We start from the raw sequence: 17,393 nt of genomic DNA on the forward strand, positions 1-17,393 counted from the left end.
TAAATTTTCTCTCCAGACACTTGCACCTTCATTAGAAAACTTGAGAGTAGCAAACTTGAATATTGGAATTACTGACTGAAAAATGATGCCACATTCCCCAATGTTTAAATGAATGGAATTAAGAATCTTAAAGACCTTTTTAACAAAGCTGGCATTGAAGAGTTGCAATACAGTTGCCATAAGCAGGTTTTACATATCTCATGGTATTTCCAAAGTGGGATGTTGTTGCTGCAATTTGTTCAAATAGATAACTTGCTGAAGTGAATTGGTGTAATCATGGCTCAACATCTGGATTAACAGGCTCTGTTAAATAGCTGTGTGCTGTGTGGACATAAATGGGCAGACTGATTTAATTTGGGTATTGGACTGTGGAAGCCCTGCAGTGAGGGCATCAGAACCTTTGTGATAGCTCTTTAGTTTGTAGTCTGTCAGAACACATGCTTTGTAATGTTTTTCTTTCTCCTGGAGTGTTAGGTGCTCCCAGTCATAATTTTTCATTTAAAAAAGCAGCACTAGTGAAAACATTGAGTAGTGATATTTCTAGAACACCACATTTAAATATTCCAATATTTAAGATTAAATTGTAAAAAGCTTTTTTTGTTAACTTGAAGCTCCAGTTCCTAATGACCAATAGAAGACGGGAGATGTGAAAAATGGCTGAAAGCTGCCGTTGTGCAAAATGGCAAATCCCAATTTGGGCTGTTCTGTAGTTAGCCCAGATATCTGTAAGTGCAGCCATGTTCTATGGTACTGTTTAGCTGCCACTGGCTTTTGCAGATGGCATCTTCATAGGTTGGTGTTGCAGCATCAGTTGCCATGTCAGAGCCACTGGAGCAAGCTCATTACTAGTTTTTCTCCTAGGAGTGTTTGGTTTAGCATGTTGTGTATAGGCACTGAGTGCCAGTGACCCTTTATGTATGGTTATGTTTATGCAGAGTTAGGTCTAATAAGATGTAAAATACTGTATTAAATACAAGAATAGTCTCCTTGAGGTGTTAACAAAGGGGTTTGTACAAAATGTCCAGAGAATGAAAACTTGGACGTGCACATTTAACAACCCTCATTAAATGCTTTGAAATATGAAAGCACAGTTAATACCGAATGCCTCTGTGCAAACACTTTTCTGCTAAAGTGTTCTGAATGTTGTTTGTTGCTTTTTGGGTAGGTTTATAGAGTAGAGCAAGACATTCATAAACTTGCTGGTTGCAGCTGCTAGTGTTGGATGTCTGTGTTGCTTTCCTGCATCAAAAGCATGCTTTTCTGCCCCTCGGAAAGCTCTAGATTCAAGGTTTCCATTTGTTGTGGCCTTCTGGAACATACCACCTGCACAAACACCCAAAGTTTTATTCTGAGGAATTGGAAGTACTGGTTTCAACCCTAGACTTTACAAAATGTTGCCAAATCCTTTGGTTTTTAACACAAGGTACTGGTGACATCACTAATAAAATGGGGTGTGGGCCCCTGAGAAGTCACAAGTGAAATGGGTACAGCTTGCAAAAGTCAACTTGCTGTAATTGGCCAGCATCAGGAAGCAATAGCTGTTCTCCATATCAAATTCAGTAGCCCAGTTCTTTGCTAAACGTAGGCCTTGTCTGTTTCCCAAACATGTGAACTTGCACTGGAATTCACTAGTACTGGAATAATGATGACATAGCATGAGGAGAGTGTATTGTAAAAGCTGCTTTTCTGTAAAAAGAGACAAGTTCTGCACAGGAAATGTCTTCTGAACAGCTGGAGAGAGTTACCATGATGAAGCTGTGATACCTTACTGCAGTCAAAGAGAACAAGGGATTTCCATGTAAAGAAGGCTCCCTGAAGTTGTACTGAAAGCTCTTGGCTTTTGCTTCAGATAGGTAACTTGCCTACCTCTGTGCCCACTATCATATCACTGCCTGTTGCTGTGCCTTCAATGCTGGTCAGCCTTCCTAGGCTGTTTTAGCCTGTTTTGGAAGAGTGCCAGGATCATGTGAATTTCGCCAAAGCTTTACCAATATCCTGAATAATATTAGAGCCTTAGTATTTTGGGCATCCTTCACTGATTTAAGCTATTCGGTCTCGGGCAAGTAAAAATAAGTTGAGATGATGGTAGGAATTGCTGGTAGACAACCTCGTGTTATTAAGTATAGTGACTTGCCCTACCATAACTGGTTCCTATGGCTGAAAGATCACAACATCCACAGGGAATTAATACCTCTCCTGCTGTGGAGTTCCTGAAAGGTTGACTCTGATTATAGTGAAGAACTGAGATTGCTTTTAGCTATCTAATGCTCCGTTCTGTATAAAATGCTCAAATAAGCAAATAAAGACCTTCCTGCTTTCACAGACATGCTTGCTAGAATTGTAATATGAGTGGATAGCACTTCTACCTATTTCTCTTTGCAAGAGGAGGAAGGTATTTTGCTGTCATTAACAAGAATCCAGGTTTGTAATGGAAGAAATACATACCTTTTCTATGCAGTAGGTTCTGTATTTGAATGGCAAAGCAGAGATGATAGAGGTGCAGTATTCCTACATGTGGACTCTTCCAGCTAGGCCTGAGACTTCCTGGCTTTTATGAATCCTTAATCTGTGGCCAACCGTGACTTTGTATCTGCTTTGCCAATTGTTTTAATGAGATTTTTCACTTTCTGACAATTTTTGAAGCATTGAGTCATATTTGTCTGCCAGAAGCTTTGTGTGAAGGCAGATCAGGTCTGCCTCCAGTGAGACATGTGGGCTATTTAGGCTGTCCATGAGTTTGAAGACATTCCCTGTTAAAAATGTAGTGACCTGTGAGTTGCACAAAGGAGGAACAGCTAAAAAGCAGGCTCCTTTTCCTTAACCCTGTGCTGCAGAGGGGCTCTGAAGTAGCACTCCTATTTTCCTCTGCCGGTTTGCAAAAGAATTCTTTGGATTTAAGATCAGAAACTTTGCCTTGTCTTATTTTTCTCAGGGTTGTCCTTATCTTGTCTCCAGATGCTAGTCACCTGACCCTGTCTTCCTTTTTCTTTCAGTTCTTTATTCCTACATGACCTGGAAAAATATATTTAACTCAAATTAGTTTAAAATAACTATGTGGAATGAAAATGTCCAAGTAATGGGGCACTTCAGGGTTTGAAGTTCTAGCGTTCTCATTGTTGGCATAATCTAGATACTGTTGAACTTGTCAGATCAGACTTTGAAAATACCATGAAAGGAAAGAAAAATCCCATCTGACTTTCTAGGTGAAGCTGGATCACATTGGCTCATGGACTGTTGCATCAGTTTTGATACATACTCATACACAGAATTAAACTGAGGATGTTTTACAGTCTTTAAATTACTTTTGCCAACTTTATCAAGCCTGGATTTCTAAAGGTCAGAGGTGGTTTCTGCAAGAGCATTCTCTGGTCTCCGTAGTCTGAAACAGCTTGTGTTGTGAAGTGGTTCCTTGTATGAGAGGGAGGGAAAGGTGGTATAAGGTCTATCTAAAATGCTGTCTTTAAAAACTAATACTCAAGCTTATTTCTTTGGCTCTTTCTGTAATGTTTTGTGAAACTGGGAGAAGTTTGTAAAGGATTTTTGCAAGGAAACAATTTTTCATATGAGGGGAGACATGAGACCTGTTCCTTCCAGATGTATTCTGTGTATTTGCAGAATGCTCCTATGGAATGTTTTTAAAATACTAACATTACTGAGCTATATTGGAAGGAATTTGGTCTCTGTCCAAGGTGTGTGTCCTGGGTTCAGCAGTAGCAGTCATTTTTCTCCTTAGTAGCTAGTGCAGTGCTGTGGTTTTGACTTTCAGCCTGGGAACAGCACTGATAACGCCGATGTTTTTAGTTGCTGCTCAGAAATGTTTAGTCTGACCAAGGACTTTCTCAGCCTCATGCTTTATCAGGGAGGAGGGGAAGCTGGGAGGAAGCAGAGACAGGACACCTGACCCAAACTAGCCAAAGAGGTATTCCATACCACAGCACATCATGCCCAGTATATAAACTGGGGGCAGTTACCCGGAAGGGCTAGATCACTGCTCAGTTGGGCTGGGTATCAGTTGGCGGGTGGTGAGCGGTTGTATTCTTTTCCCTTGTTATTTCCCTTATCATCATCATTAATATTATTGGTGGTAGCAGTAGTGGTTTGTGTTATACCTTAGTTACTGGACTGTTCTTATCTCAACCTGTGGGAGTTACCTTCTTTCGGTTCTCTTCCCCATCCATCTGGGGGAATGAAGGGCGGGGAGTGAATGAGCAGCTGTGTGGTTCTGAGTTGCCGGCTCGGCTTAAACCACGACAGTGTGAAAAACTGAGTGCTGTTTAATGATAGCCATCTAATCTTTGGGTTTTTTCTTTTGAAATTGATTCACTTCACATTCTTCTAGCGGTATTTCTGTGCAGCTCAGATGCATGGATAACACAGTCACTTTTCTACAGTGTCATTTAGTAGAAGCAGAACCATCACACAGCAATGGCCTGAATCATTTTGAGGGACAAAACAAACTGGGTTCTCTATGTGGGAAAACAGGAGTATATATTTCTGTGTAAGTCTCCTGTTTGACTTCATACTAGCTGCTCGCTGGAATTGCACAGGGAGTTCAGTGCTGTGGTGTTGGTGCATGGTACAATGAAAGTGTCAACTTCATGTAATAGAATCATAGAATAGTTAGGGTTGGAAAGGACCTCAAGATCATCTAGTTCCAACCCCCCTGCCATGGGCAGGGACACCTCACACTAAACCACATCACCCAAGGCCCTGTCCAGCCTGGCCTTGAACACTGCCAGGGATGGAGCATTCACAACTTCCCTGGGCAACCCATTCCAGTGCCTCACCACCCTAACAGTAAAGAATTTCCTCCCCTGTTTAAGTTTTGACCTGTTACCCCTTGTCCTATCACTACATTGCCTAATGAAGAGTCTGTCCCCAGCATCCTTATAGGCCCCCTTCAGATACTGGAAGGCTGCTATGAGGTCTTCACTCAGCCTTTTCTTTTCAGGCTGAACAGCCCCAACTTTCTCAGCCTGTCTTCATATGGCTGTATGTATAGCTGTATTAACTGTTTGTTTTCAGGCTCTGATGTATGAAATAGGTAAAGGCCTGGTAAAAAAACAAGAGTTGTTGCTTCATGCCTTCACCTGAAGGACAATGAAATGTAAACAGCAGTCTGTCTTCTGATGCATTTCTAATTGGTTTCTTGAGCCCTAACTGGTTTTTTTTGGTCTTTTTTTCCCCCTCCCAGCTGAGTATTGAACAGGCCCAGGCTGTGGCAGAGCAGGTTGAGATGAAAGCGAAGGTGGTACAGTCTGAAGTCAAAGTAGTGACTACTAGACATAAGAAGGCCTTGGAAGAGCGGGAGTGTGAACTGCTCTGGAAGGTAGGCACCTTACATTTGTTATGTGAACTGCTGACATGTACCTTCCCAAACCTGAAAACGTGTTTTTTAACTAGTGCATGGCTAGATTCCTCCAAAGGAACAGTGATTGCAACACTGTGGTTTACTCTGAGCTCATTTTGATGTAGGTAGGATGCTGTATTCTGGCCATGGTTGGTTTTGTGCTGTAGATATTTCTAATCTGAAAAACTGGCTGTGTAAGGACTGCTGTATGCTCAGTCCCACAAGCAGGGTCGGCACTCCTTTTGCCTCATATCTTGGTACTGACCTGAGAGAGAAGGCATCACTTTTAAACACATTCTTTAAAGAGTGCTTTTAAAACCTTTTTAATACGTTGCTGTGGAACTAGTATATGGGTTTTCTTACATGATCCACTTCTCATAAATAAAGGAGTAAAGCCCTATATGCTGAGTCCTTTTTTGAAAGACTGATAGAAATTCTGCAAGACTTCCATTGTTCCCACACCTAAAGAACTACTCTCAAAGCAGTGTCCCTCTCCAGCCAGCAGTGCTTTGTTGTAGGGGCCAGTAGCAAGATAAAAACTGTACTTTTTATAGTTACTGTACTTCTAATGCTGCTTTTTCTGAGGTACTTAGATTGAGGGACATGAATTCACTTCCCACTGTTAGCCTTCCCCAAGAAGCTTGGCAGCTATCTCTTGAGGTATTCCTAGTAAAAAAGAAGTAAGAGCTGCTCCTTTGCAATTTGTATCTTGAGAGGCTGCATAAATCCACTTTAGTGGAATGTCTGCACTGAGAGCAAGTTCTGTTCAGTTTATATAAAACATTAAGAAGGAAACTTGGTTGTGGTGATAAATCATTCTAGTAAAAACAGCTGAATATATTAAGCTTCCATGTGAAGCATGTTAGTGAATAATTTTGGGTACCAAAGATGAGGACAGATTAAGTTGTGATTTAAGATTAATCTCTTTTGGAAATGTGTTGGAGGAAGCATTTGACTTCCTTTTTATTTTGCATTCTGATGCATGCCTCAACTCTTAAGTGAAATATCGTGTTTGTACATCTGTTATCTAGTCAGTGTATAACCAAGCAGTCATCAGACAGCAAGCTGTCCCTCATTAAAACACATTTCTGGTATTGTTCTGCAGCCAAGCAGGTGTTCAGACATAAGGAAAATTATTCTTGTAACAATAAAGCAGTTGCATATTTGGTTAGTTTTACACAGCAGGTGTCTTTGCCAGGTGGTCTAAAGTGATTTTTCACAAGTAAAAATATACACAGGTCTATATAAAATAGTTACAAGCAAACCATTTTCAGTTCAGCTTCAGACCCCAAGTAGGGACTGGCAGTGGCCTTCTGTCATTTGAAATGGCATTATAAGTGTCCTGTTATAAAGCACTAGCTCAGCATAACTGCCACAATTTGCAGTAAAATATTAAACTGATTGGACCCTACAAATCCTTGGAGATATGTCTGGTATTGTCCAGTAACATGAACACAGTCCTGACAGGTAGGGGAATGGCAAGAGCACCTGTGCATTAGCTGATGCTGGCTCTTATCCTTAGCTTTATGTGACAGCAGCCTACCTTCTGAAACTGGCCTCAGTTCTGGTTAGAGAAGTCTCAGCCTCTGCTCTTCCTTGAGAGCCTGCCTGTCCTCCCTGGAGTATAAATAAGATGTACCTTTGGATGATCTGTCAAGTACCTTGCAATTAGAATAGCATTTGGGGAAGCAAAATACCATTAGTAAGCAGGTGACTTCCTTTCAAATAGCACTCCAGCAGATTTGCAGAGTAAGAATGCATGATGTGAGCTGGAGGGTGGGAGAGATTAATCCTGAATTTGGATAAATAATACTTTTCCCTTATTTCTGCTTGTCTGCAGCATGGCTTTTAGAGGCCTGTCCTGCAGTTGTGTGCCATGACATTGAAACAACTGCGCAACCAGTTTTTATGTAGATGGGTGACATTATGGAATGTTTGCATTACAGGCTGTCTTTCCTGGTGTAAATGTGCTTTTCTCTCCCTTATTGTCCCCTGTAAGGTGGAAAAGATTCGTCAAGTCAAGGCTAAGTCACTCTACTTGCAAGTTGAGAAGTTACGTCAGAACCTAAATAAGTTGGACAACACCATTAGTGCTGTTCAGCAGGTCCTGGAGGAAGGTCGTACCATGGATATTCTCCTGGCTCGGGACCGCATGCTGGCTCAGGTACAGGAACTGAAGAATGTGAGAGGCCTTCTCCAGCCACAGGAAGATGACAGGATCATGTTCACTCCACCTGACCAGGCATTGTATATGGCCATTAAATCAATGGGATTTGTCAGCAGTGGGGCTTTTGCTCCTCTGACCAAAGCCACCGGGGAAGGCCTCAAGCGTGCGCTGCAGGGCAAAGTGGCCTCTTTCACAGTGATAGGCTACGACCATGATGGTGAGCCTCGCCTCTCGGGAGGCGACATGATCTCTGTGGTGGTGATGGGCCCAGATGGAAACCTCTTTGGGGCAGATGTCAGTGACCAGCAGAATGGAACCTACCTGGTCAGCTACCGTCCACAGCTGGAGGGGGAGCACCTGGTGTCCGTGATGATGTGCAACCAACACATTGAGAACAGCCCGTTCAAAGTTGTGGTGAAATCGGGGCGCAGCTACATTGGCATTGGGCTGCCAGGGCTCTCCTTTGGCAGTGAGGGAGACAGCGATGGCAAGCTCTGCCGACCCTGGGGGGTTAGCGTAGACAAAGAAGGCTACATCATTGTTGCTGACCGCAGTAATAACCGTGTCCAAGTGTTCAAACCATGCGGGACCTTCCACCACAAGTTTGGTACACTGGGCTCCCGGCCGGGCCAGTTCGATCGCCCTGCTGGCGTGGCCTGCGACATCTCACGTCGCATCATTGTAGCTGACAAGGACAATCATCGCATCCAGATCTTCACATTTGAGGGGCAGTTCATTCTGAAGTTTGGGGAAAAAGGAACAAAGAACGGGCAATTCAATTACCCATGGGATGTGGCTGTCAACACAGAGGGCAAGATCCTGGTCTCTGATACAAGGAACCATCGTGTTCAGCTGTTTGGGCCAGATGGTGTGTTTCTGAACAAGTATGGCTTTGAAGGGGCACTCTGGAAGCACTTTGATTCCCCCAGAGGTGTGACTTTCAATCACGAGGGCCACTTGGTAGTGACGGACTTCAACAACCATCGCCTTCTGGTCATCCATCCGGATTGCCAGTCGGCACGCTTCCTGGGCTCAGAGGGCACTGGGAATGGCCAGTTTCTGCGCCCACAGGGAGTGGCAGTGGATCAAGAGGGGCGCATCATTGTGGCTGACTCCAGGAACCACCGGGTGCAGATATTCGAGTCAAATGGCAGCTTTTTATGCAAGTTTGGTACTCAGGGAAGTGGCTTTGGTCAGATGGACCGTCCTTCAGGTATAGCTGTCACCCCTGATGGCATGATTGTTGTGGTCGATTTTGGAAACAATCGAATTCTCATCTTCTAATCGGTGTTTGAATTAGGAAGAAACTGTCTCAGGGAAATTCTTCTAAGAGAAAATGAAAAGAAATACAACGTTAATTCAAACCTACCTCATCTTTAATTTTTTTTACAGATGAATGTACTTATCTTTTGTGCAGGGAGTGAGCCTGTAAAGTTTAAATTCTATCTACCTCATTATCCTCCCTTCCCTCCCTGGTTTCTTGACCTCGTCCCCATCCCCCCACACTCACAGTTCAGAACGTTTTACCTCTTTTTTTTTCAACCCCCAATGGGGTTTCATGCACAAACAAGTGTTGCTGTGCACATTAGGTGGTTTGTGTGGCAAGTTCTGTAGATGAAGCCAAAAAAGGCTCTATGTAACTTTTTTATTGGAGAAAATGTTAGTAGGTGTTTGTAGAGAATTTGTGTTCTTGACCATACTGCAGTTCGGGGGGGGGGGGAATGGACTTGGGAGGGGGGACTTTTGTTTGATTGCTGCTGCAGCAGAGAACTTTATCCTGTTCTCCTTTTTATACCTCAGTGTGTTTGATTTATTGGTGAGCACAGCATCTTGCTCCCAGATGACTTGGAACATTTTGTGACAGTGAATGGGATTCACTTGCTGGGAAGAACAAGTTTGTATTATTGGGTTTTGGCATTTCTGTGTATTTTTTTCTGAAACACAGTAATCCAACAGCACAAATTGAAGCTGATGAAAATGCACAAAAATTCTTTTAAGTTTAAAACCAAATTGTTCGTTTTAGTGGTTTGGTGTGGTTGTTGTAAAATTTAGGAGAAAAGCAAGGCTTCCTTTAATATACCCCATCAGTGAGTATTTTCTTTTTTTTACCTGAAAGCTTAAGTGAGTTTTAAAGTTTGTTTAATTTATCATTGCACCTAATCTGGGTAATAGAAGAGGATACAAGGAGCATTGAAGCAGGGAAAATCAAACCATTTTGATTTAATATGTTGTTAAATGACTAGCTTTTGCTTTTTATTTTTTTATTACTATTTTTTTGCTCCTCCCTATAGAAAGACTTTAAGAGAATAACGTTTCGATTTGCTAGGACAGAAGTGGTACCTTTTTCCAAAAGTAAGAAATAAGCATAGCTTTGGAGATTCAGGGTGTGTTTTGGAGAAGTCAGCAGGTTTTTTTTGTGTTTAAAGAGGATTGTAGTAACTTTCAGTGGCAAAAGTATATCTATGGTTTTTTTTTTTCATCTGGCTTCCCCAAAGAGCTGGACTGAAAAATTCAGGAAGGTCTGCTGTAGTTTTTAGGGTTGGGTGCAGTTGTAGCTCCATGTAACTCTTGCTACACATCCAAGTGAAAAGTTGCTAGTACCAGCATATGGTAAACTGCATCAAGATGAACCCTCACTGCTTTTTTTCCCAGGGCAGTACCAAAGAATTCTGTGTAAAGTAAATCTGTATGATCCTTAAAAGCTTGGAGGCAGGGGGAAGTTGGCCTTTTCAGGGATATAAAAATAGCTTTCTGGAGAAGCAGAAACATCTGGGGAGAATAGAGATCTCTCTAGCAAAATGTGACTTTCTGAGTTCAATGTCTCACTTTCCAGTTTAGCTGTTGCTTCATGCTCTGCATAAGGCCTTTGGTGGCAATCAGGAATGGTTAAAGTTGGGAACAGAGGGTTTTTCTATCTCTCTGCAATGGAAAAATTAATGTATCAGTTCTCTTAGGCTTGGAAATGCCATGGGATTTACCTTACTGCTTGCAAGAGATCATCTCTTAAATGTCAATGTGGTTGTTACCAAAAAGTCCAAAGAGCCTTAACCATCCTTCAAGGAAAGGGTTCATCTCTGCCAGCCACCATGCACAAAAGTGACCTGAGATTGAATGGCTCTTTACAAGTTTGTGAGAAATCACAAGGTGCACTTTCCTTCTCGCTGCTTTTCCCCTCTGAGGAGTGTTAACTTTCTAGCCTTTGTAGAAATCCCCACGATGTGTGCAGACAGATGGCTGCCACTGTAGAGGAGGCTTAAACTAAAGGACCAGAAAGAAATGGACAAATGCATGAGATGGCAAAACCTCTTTTGAAAGAAGGGTGAGGAAAGAACACCTGACTTCAATGAGATAAAATAACTGTGCTGTCTTTCAGCCAAAGCCTCAAGGAAGCAAGCTCTTCAAAGCAGTGTGTTTCAGTTGGGCTTAATCTTAGGATAGCATAGTTTAAAAATAGTCTTTAAAGGATAATCTTTATACAGATGTCTGTCACTAAATTGCTGTGGCCACTCCAAAATATGGGTATGAGAGAAAGCTAGTTTACCTTCAACTTTGTCAAGTTCTGCTTGTATATGTGCCTCACTTCTTGGGGATGGCCTACAGTTGTGACAGATACCTGTGTTTGTCTTGTATTATTCAGTCCAAGAATGATACTCAGCTTGGGCTGTGAAAACCTAATAGCCTGAAAGATCTAGATACCAAAGAAAACTGGTTTAAAAAGCTTTAACGTTTAGTTTGGAGTGTCCTTGCATTTATCCTATCATGTCTTAATAGAAATGCCAGGTCTTTTGATACCTTTGCCAGTGTGGCTGACCGTGTTAAAGTGCACTAGACATGTTCTTGTGCTTTAATGCTTGTAGTGTTCCCCCTTCTCTGGGGCTAGAAGGGAGGTGTTTTCCAGGCACTAAAGAAGTGTGCATTCAGGATTATTTTGAACTGCAGAAACCTTCTTGCCCCTCTGCAGGCTGCACCCCATAGAAGGTGACAGACACTGAAGTTGCCCTTTGCTATTTTGTATGGAGCCATTGCACAAACCCCCAGTCCAGCTCTGTCAGGAAGCAGAATGACTAAGTTGCTGTCTATTTAATCCAGTGTGATTTGCTTACAGACCAAACCTCAAGTGTTTGACCTCACGTGTTGGGGAGCTTTTTCGTTTTAAAAACAAGACTATTTAGCTTTCCCCAAATAATTCCTTATCTTTGTCATAAATAGTGCTAAGCACACTTGGTCTCATTGAAAAGTGGTATTGTAGTTTACAAAATGGAGTGTTTTATATGCAATGAAAATAAGTAGTGGTGATATACAATGCCAACATAAGATGCCTCATAGGGGCTTTTAAAAAGTAATACTTAAATGATATTCAAACCTTGCTGTTTTTTCCATGCATGTTCTCAGGTTAACAGCCCAGTATCAGAACATACATACTTGCATGCAGGGAGAAAAAGCAAAGCTTTGAAGCTGGATTTCAAACTGAACAAGCATTCAGAGTAATCTTAACTAGTGGAAATGGAGAAGGGAGAGGGTGAGCATGCACCTCTCTTTCCCTTAGCTCTGACACTGGGGAACAACAAATGTGGGTGACAGAGCTGCCTACTGGAACTCACAAAGGAATTTCACTATGCCAGGTTAAACCAGTGGCTCTCAGTAAACTTCCTCAGGATGACTGCTTTGGGTTCAGCCTGTGAAGCAGTCTTGTCCTTTCTCAGAACTATTTGAGAAGGAACTTCAGTAGCAAACTGAAGCAGACTCAGTACTTGGTAATGCAGGTCCTTCAGATAATTCACTCCTTTTCGTTTAGTATCTATTAAATACAACTGATTTAGGGCAGCCCATAAGCCTTAAATTTGTAAAGAAAGTGAAGGAAGGCAACACCTGAAGACTGTCATTAGTTAGTATGTTGGGGCAAGATGTAATCAACTTGGGAGAAAATACAAGGCATGTGGATGTGGCATTCCCTTGGACTTGTAGGTAAATGGGTCCAGTTTATTACGTTACAGTTAAACCAATATTAATTTCTGAAGAGAGCAGGCTTCTTGGCTTATCTTGCCATAACTGTGATCATAAGATTTCTTTGTTCAGTTCTGGTTTAAAAGAAGTAAATTGTGCCAAAGTGTTTTGTTTTTTTTTTTTTTTTGAAGGAGTGTAAGCCAAATGGTGCCAAAAGGTAATAGGGTATTTAAAAGTAGAGATATTTAGACAAACAGTTTGGAGCTGTATAAAAAATGAACACTGGTACTTGCATTAGACAAATATTGTACCTTTGGTCTTTGAGTCCTTGGGAGTTTGAAACCCAGTTTGGTACAAAATGCACAACTAGAGATGCCACTATTTCCTAGAAGTTCTACCTCACTTTGCAGAAATAAATCATCTACCTCAATTTTAGCATCAGACAGATTTGAGAAATGGAGAATCTGCCTAGGGGAAGGATTCATCCTGCCTTTTGACAAGCATTTCAGTTTAAACAGAGATACTAAGTGTGTACAATGTGGTGACTGCTTTTGTTTGCTTTTGTTTTTGCTGCCTGCCCATGGAAACATTAAGCTGCCCTTGCTAGAGATGATCTGTAAATAAAGCCAGGTGAACTGGACTGAGATACCAAAACAATTTGAGTTTGTTCTGTTTTCACTACAAAGTTTGGAAATGTAAACTTTTTCAGTATTATGACACTACTGGCTGATGTGACACACACTTCATGGTCATTTGCAGTGTTCTAATGTCCATAAGACCTTTAGGTCTTCTCTCTACAAGAGAAAAACTTTGATGCATGCCTACAACTATGTTGGAAAGACGAACATTATGAGTGCTGTAAACACAAATGCAATACCAAATGCTTGAAGGGAATAAGATCCTGATATTTTATTTTTATTTTATTTTGACCTGGTGATTGTATTATCGGCTTTCATGACTCAATGGGATTTTTTCCACCATGACAAAGCAACCAGGTTCCTGTTCCTGGAGGGCAGTTCAGGTTCATTCTCAGGAAGGCAGTTTAAAACCAGTATGTTGGGGTTTTATGCAACTTGAATAGTGACATGCAACGATGCCCCTTGTTTTACCTGTGAAGTTGCAGAAGCACATTTTCAGATTACTGTATTGACAAAACCTTTTTTTCCTCCCCTGCTCATACTGGGGGGTGACAGCAGTGGGTACAGGAGACCCCTAGTAATGATAGGCTGTGTTGGGTTTGGTAAATGTTCTGGTGGAAAATGTACATTGATGTCTCTAAGTGATTTTACGGGTGAACAAGCCAGACTGGCATCTTTTTCCATCATTTTTTAACCAGTAATGGTTCTAAAAATGCTTTGTGTACCTGCATGGTCTTAGACCTTCTATTAATGATTGTATCAACCTACAAACTCAGGTAGATAATTTTTTTTAAGCTCTTTTCATAGAGCCTTACTGACTGAATGTTAAGTGTCTGTGTAGTGATGTAGTTAAGTAACTTCTCCTTTTGAACTACCAGACTAGTTTAAAAAGAAAAATAAGTCCTTTTATAGATTTGTAGAGTACTCTTCAGCCAATGTAGTAGTTTTTCCTTCAGAGGGAGAGATGTCTGTTTCTGAGTTTTGTTTTTAGTTCCTTTGTTAAAATGACTAAGAAGTTTTTAACTAGTTCGTAAGGTGTGCGTAGTCACCTGAGTTGGTGGGGGTTTCTTACTGTGACTCTTGTTTGTACTGTGCATCACCTGTCATGTGCTGCCTGGTTCGTGCACAATTCATTGATGCAGTGAGGGTGCAATTTCAGACATTGGCAGCCTCCAACAAAACTGGGGTCATCTACAGGCAACCAATGTTATTGCATGTTCCTCCCCTCCTGTAATTGTGGATGTATGGCCTCATCTTACAAAGCTTAATTACCACTGTCTGAACAATGTTGCCTCAGTGCAGGTTTGCATCAGGACCCAAAAGGACTTGGTCAGTCCATAGATGTTTGGCATCTTGAGTCAATTTGGTTTTGTAGTTCAATCTTCTGTTGCAGTTTCTTTCCTACTGTAGTGATTGATGCTGTTGCTTTCCTAATGATAATAAATGTCTCAGCTCACAGATAATGTTCTGCTTTTCATGAGCTGCTCAGAGCTTTTATATCTTAATTGATAATGAGACTGGCAGTGACAAGAACTTCCATGCTCCAAAAAGGGCATCAGTGACATTACTACTTGGATAAAAAGCAATGATTTTCAGATGTTGAGCATGACAGGTTATGTACAAACTTTTACATAGAGTAAGCAAAAATGTTAAAACCCTTGTGTTAATGGAGGCTTCTGAATGTAACTTTGTGGTCCATAGGGAAGGCTGAAGGATGTAGCAAGGAGATGATATATCAGCTACTGGCAGCCTTAAAATGAAGTCAGTGTCTCTCTGGACTTTAAAATGTTCCTATGCAGTTTATTTTATTTTTGTTTAATCAAATAAATGTGAGGAATTTTTTTCATGGCAAACCTGTGTGTGTGTGTTTCTGTATTGCCCAGGCTAACCTTTCTGTCAGGATACACTAAAGAAAAAACACTTGCCTCAACTCGAAACTGGTTTTCTCTGGATGAGGGCTACTGGACACTTACCAGAGGCACCTGCTTTGAGAGGAGGAGAAACGGTGATATACAAAATAGAAAAATCAACACAAAATGTTTTGATGTGTTGGTCAAGCTCTGATTGTCTGGTCTGTTAAAAACTCAGCCTCACTGTCACAACTGGAGGAAACAGATTTGATCCTGAACTCACCACCTGTACTCCTGCAGTTTTTCTAGGCTTATGTGGCATCTTGCAGAGCTAAAAGGCTGCCTTCCTTTTTTTTTTTTTCTTCCCCTTGCTATTTTAGCAAAGGGAAAAGGTTTGAGAAGAAATGGTGAGCAGGATCGGAAGATGGCTTGAGAGAATTAAGGTTACTGTCTGAATTTCCACCATGGGTAGCAACTGAGGGAAAAGGCAAAAGTGGACTGTGAGAGGAGGCAGGCCCTTAACTGCTTCCTTCCTGGATGTGTTTTGACATTTCCCACCCCACCACACTTCTGGTAATGCTATGCACCCCAACAGCTGAATGTCAGCACCACCGACTCCTCTCTATAAGTAACAGTGCTGCAGCCTGAGGATGAGAAAGAAACTGCAGTGATGCTGTGGTCAGTGCAACAGGTGTTGTCATGAGGGAGCTGGGCTGAATGCTCCTATTCCCATGCAAATACAGTTGCCATAAGATGTGGGACAGCTGGGGGACAACACCTGCATCCATCCTTCCTGGAGCCCTGAGAGGAGCTGAGCACTGCTGGGACTCAGTGAGTAACTTCTGCATGTGAATGCCCTGCATTCTGGGACAGGGGGAAGGGCAGAGAGGAATCTATTCAGGGCCTGATCACACAGGGAGTATCTTTAATCTTTTTGTGTTTAATCAGTCGATCTACTCTGGCTTGAGGGTTTTATTGTCTCTATTCTTCCCCTTCAGAAAGATGATCTCTATGTACTTTTTTCCCTATTTATTTTAAATTCTTACTATTTCTAAACTGCCTCTACATGAGGCCAGAGTCAGTGTCTCCTCTTGCAGTGAGAGAAAAGCTATTGAAAAAGCTGCTTGGGCATTATTCTGAAAGCCTTCAAAAGCAGAGAAACAAACAAACAGAGCAAGGGATAGTAGCAGGTCTCAAGCTTCTTGTTGAAGGGACACCCACTTGTATGCTGTTTAATACACTTACTCTTCTGTCATATGGGGCTTGTTTGGTCAAGTTCCTGGGGGCAAACCCAGGACTGTCCCACAGGCTTCCTCACCTAATGCTCAAGTTACTGGGAGCAGACTCAGGGCCCTGCAGCCTAAATGGCTGCTTGGAAAAGTGCCCTTCCTGGTGATGGTTGGAGGCAAAGTACACTGCCAGCAGCACAGGAAGGTATTATCCCAGCTCTACCCTGGAGGTTATCTGGGCAAAGTCAGAGTAGCTGAAATGGTACAAACTAGCCGGAGAGAGGAAGTGAGGAGAGATGCTACTCTCCATGCTGGGCTCAGGTTAGCTGGATTAAGTCCCAAGGCAGGATCACTTCTCTCTTTTCCTATGCTCACAATAACCAGCAGGGCCTTAGTTATGCTATGTTGAAGCCTCTTGGCTCAAGCAAAACAAGAAAACACTTTTGAAAGAGGTATTATTCTAAAGTAAAAACTGCATTGAAAAAGAAAAAAAACCCAAACCAGACCTAAACCCAAATCCTGTTTCTTACAGCCCCTGTACCTGCACCATTACACCTTCCTTTAGGGCAAAGGAAATCCCAGGAGAATATAAAACCCAACACAAATCTGACAGCCCCCATGTTGCTGAAACAAGTGTTTCCCAGCACTGGTCTCTTTAGAGCACCCACTGCCTGCTGTGCCTGATGTCCTTCACTTCTATGGACTTGTTCTGCTGGCAAAGGCTGTGTAGCCACACTGAGTTTGTCCTTGCTGACCAGTCATCTCTTGCACCCTTCCCTTTTTGGGAACCTGCATTTTGGTTCTTCCCATCATTGAGCTGAAGGGGCCACTTACCACCCAGGTCACTGGCCCCACTCACCAATGCAGCACTATAGAAGACAATAGAAGGGAACCTGGCCACATGCTTATACCAGCATGCTTTCCTCCACGCTATGATTCAGCCACAGCAAGGACTATACTCCCAGCTGCTGAAGTGCAGCATAGCTCTGTTAACTTACAGCCTCTTTGAGGCCATAGCTCATGTGTGTCAAAACACAGCAGCCAACACAACTTTAGGTAAAGGGTACTCTCCTTCCTATCACTTCCTTCCAGACTCTTTGAAAAGAGCTGAATTACACACTTGGTTAGCTGCTTTGTATTGGCAAGTAAACTGCCACTCACATTCAAAAGAGATACCAACCTCTCTTCATTTAAGGAAACACCTCCAAGCCTGCC

At 42.1% G+C, this 17,393-nt stretch overlaps 1 protein-coding gene across 1 annotated transcript in view; it reads left to right on the forward strand.

Moving 5' to 3' along the window:
- Window positions 1–8,801, forward strand: part of TRIM71 (tripartite motif containing 71) — a 52,845-nt gene extending 44,044 nt beyond the window's left edge. Inside the window, exons 3-4 of the mRNA XM_034065669.1 lie at window positions 5,195–5,329; window positions 7,350–8,801. Coding sequence (XP_033921560.1) covers window positions 5,195–5,329; window positions 7,350–8,801 — 1,587 coding nt within the window. The remainder of the gene's footprint in view (window positions 1–5,194; window positions 5,330–7,349) is intronic.
- The last annotated feature ends 8,592 nt before the right edge of the window (window positions 8,802–17,393 follow it).

This window comes from Melopsittacus undulatus, chromosome 1, assembly GCF_012275295.1.
Source record: "Melopsittacus undulatus isolate bMelUnd1 chromosome 1, bMelUnd1.mat.Z, whole genome shotgun sequence".
NCBI lineage: Eukaryota > Metazoa > Chordata > Aves > Psittaciformes > Psittaculidae > Melopsittacus > Melopsittacus undulatus.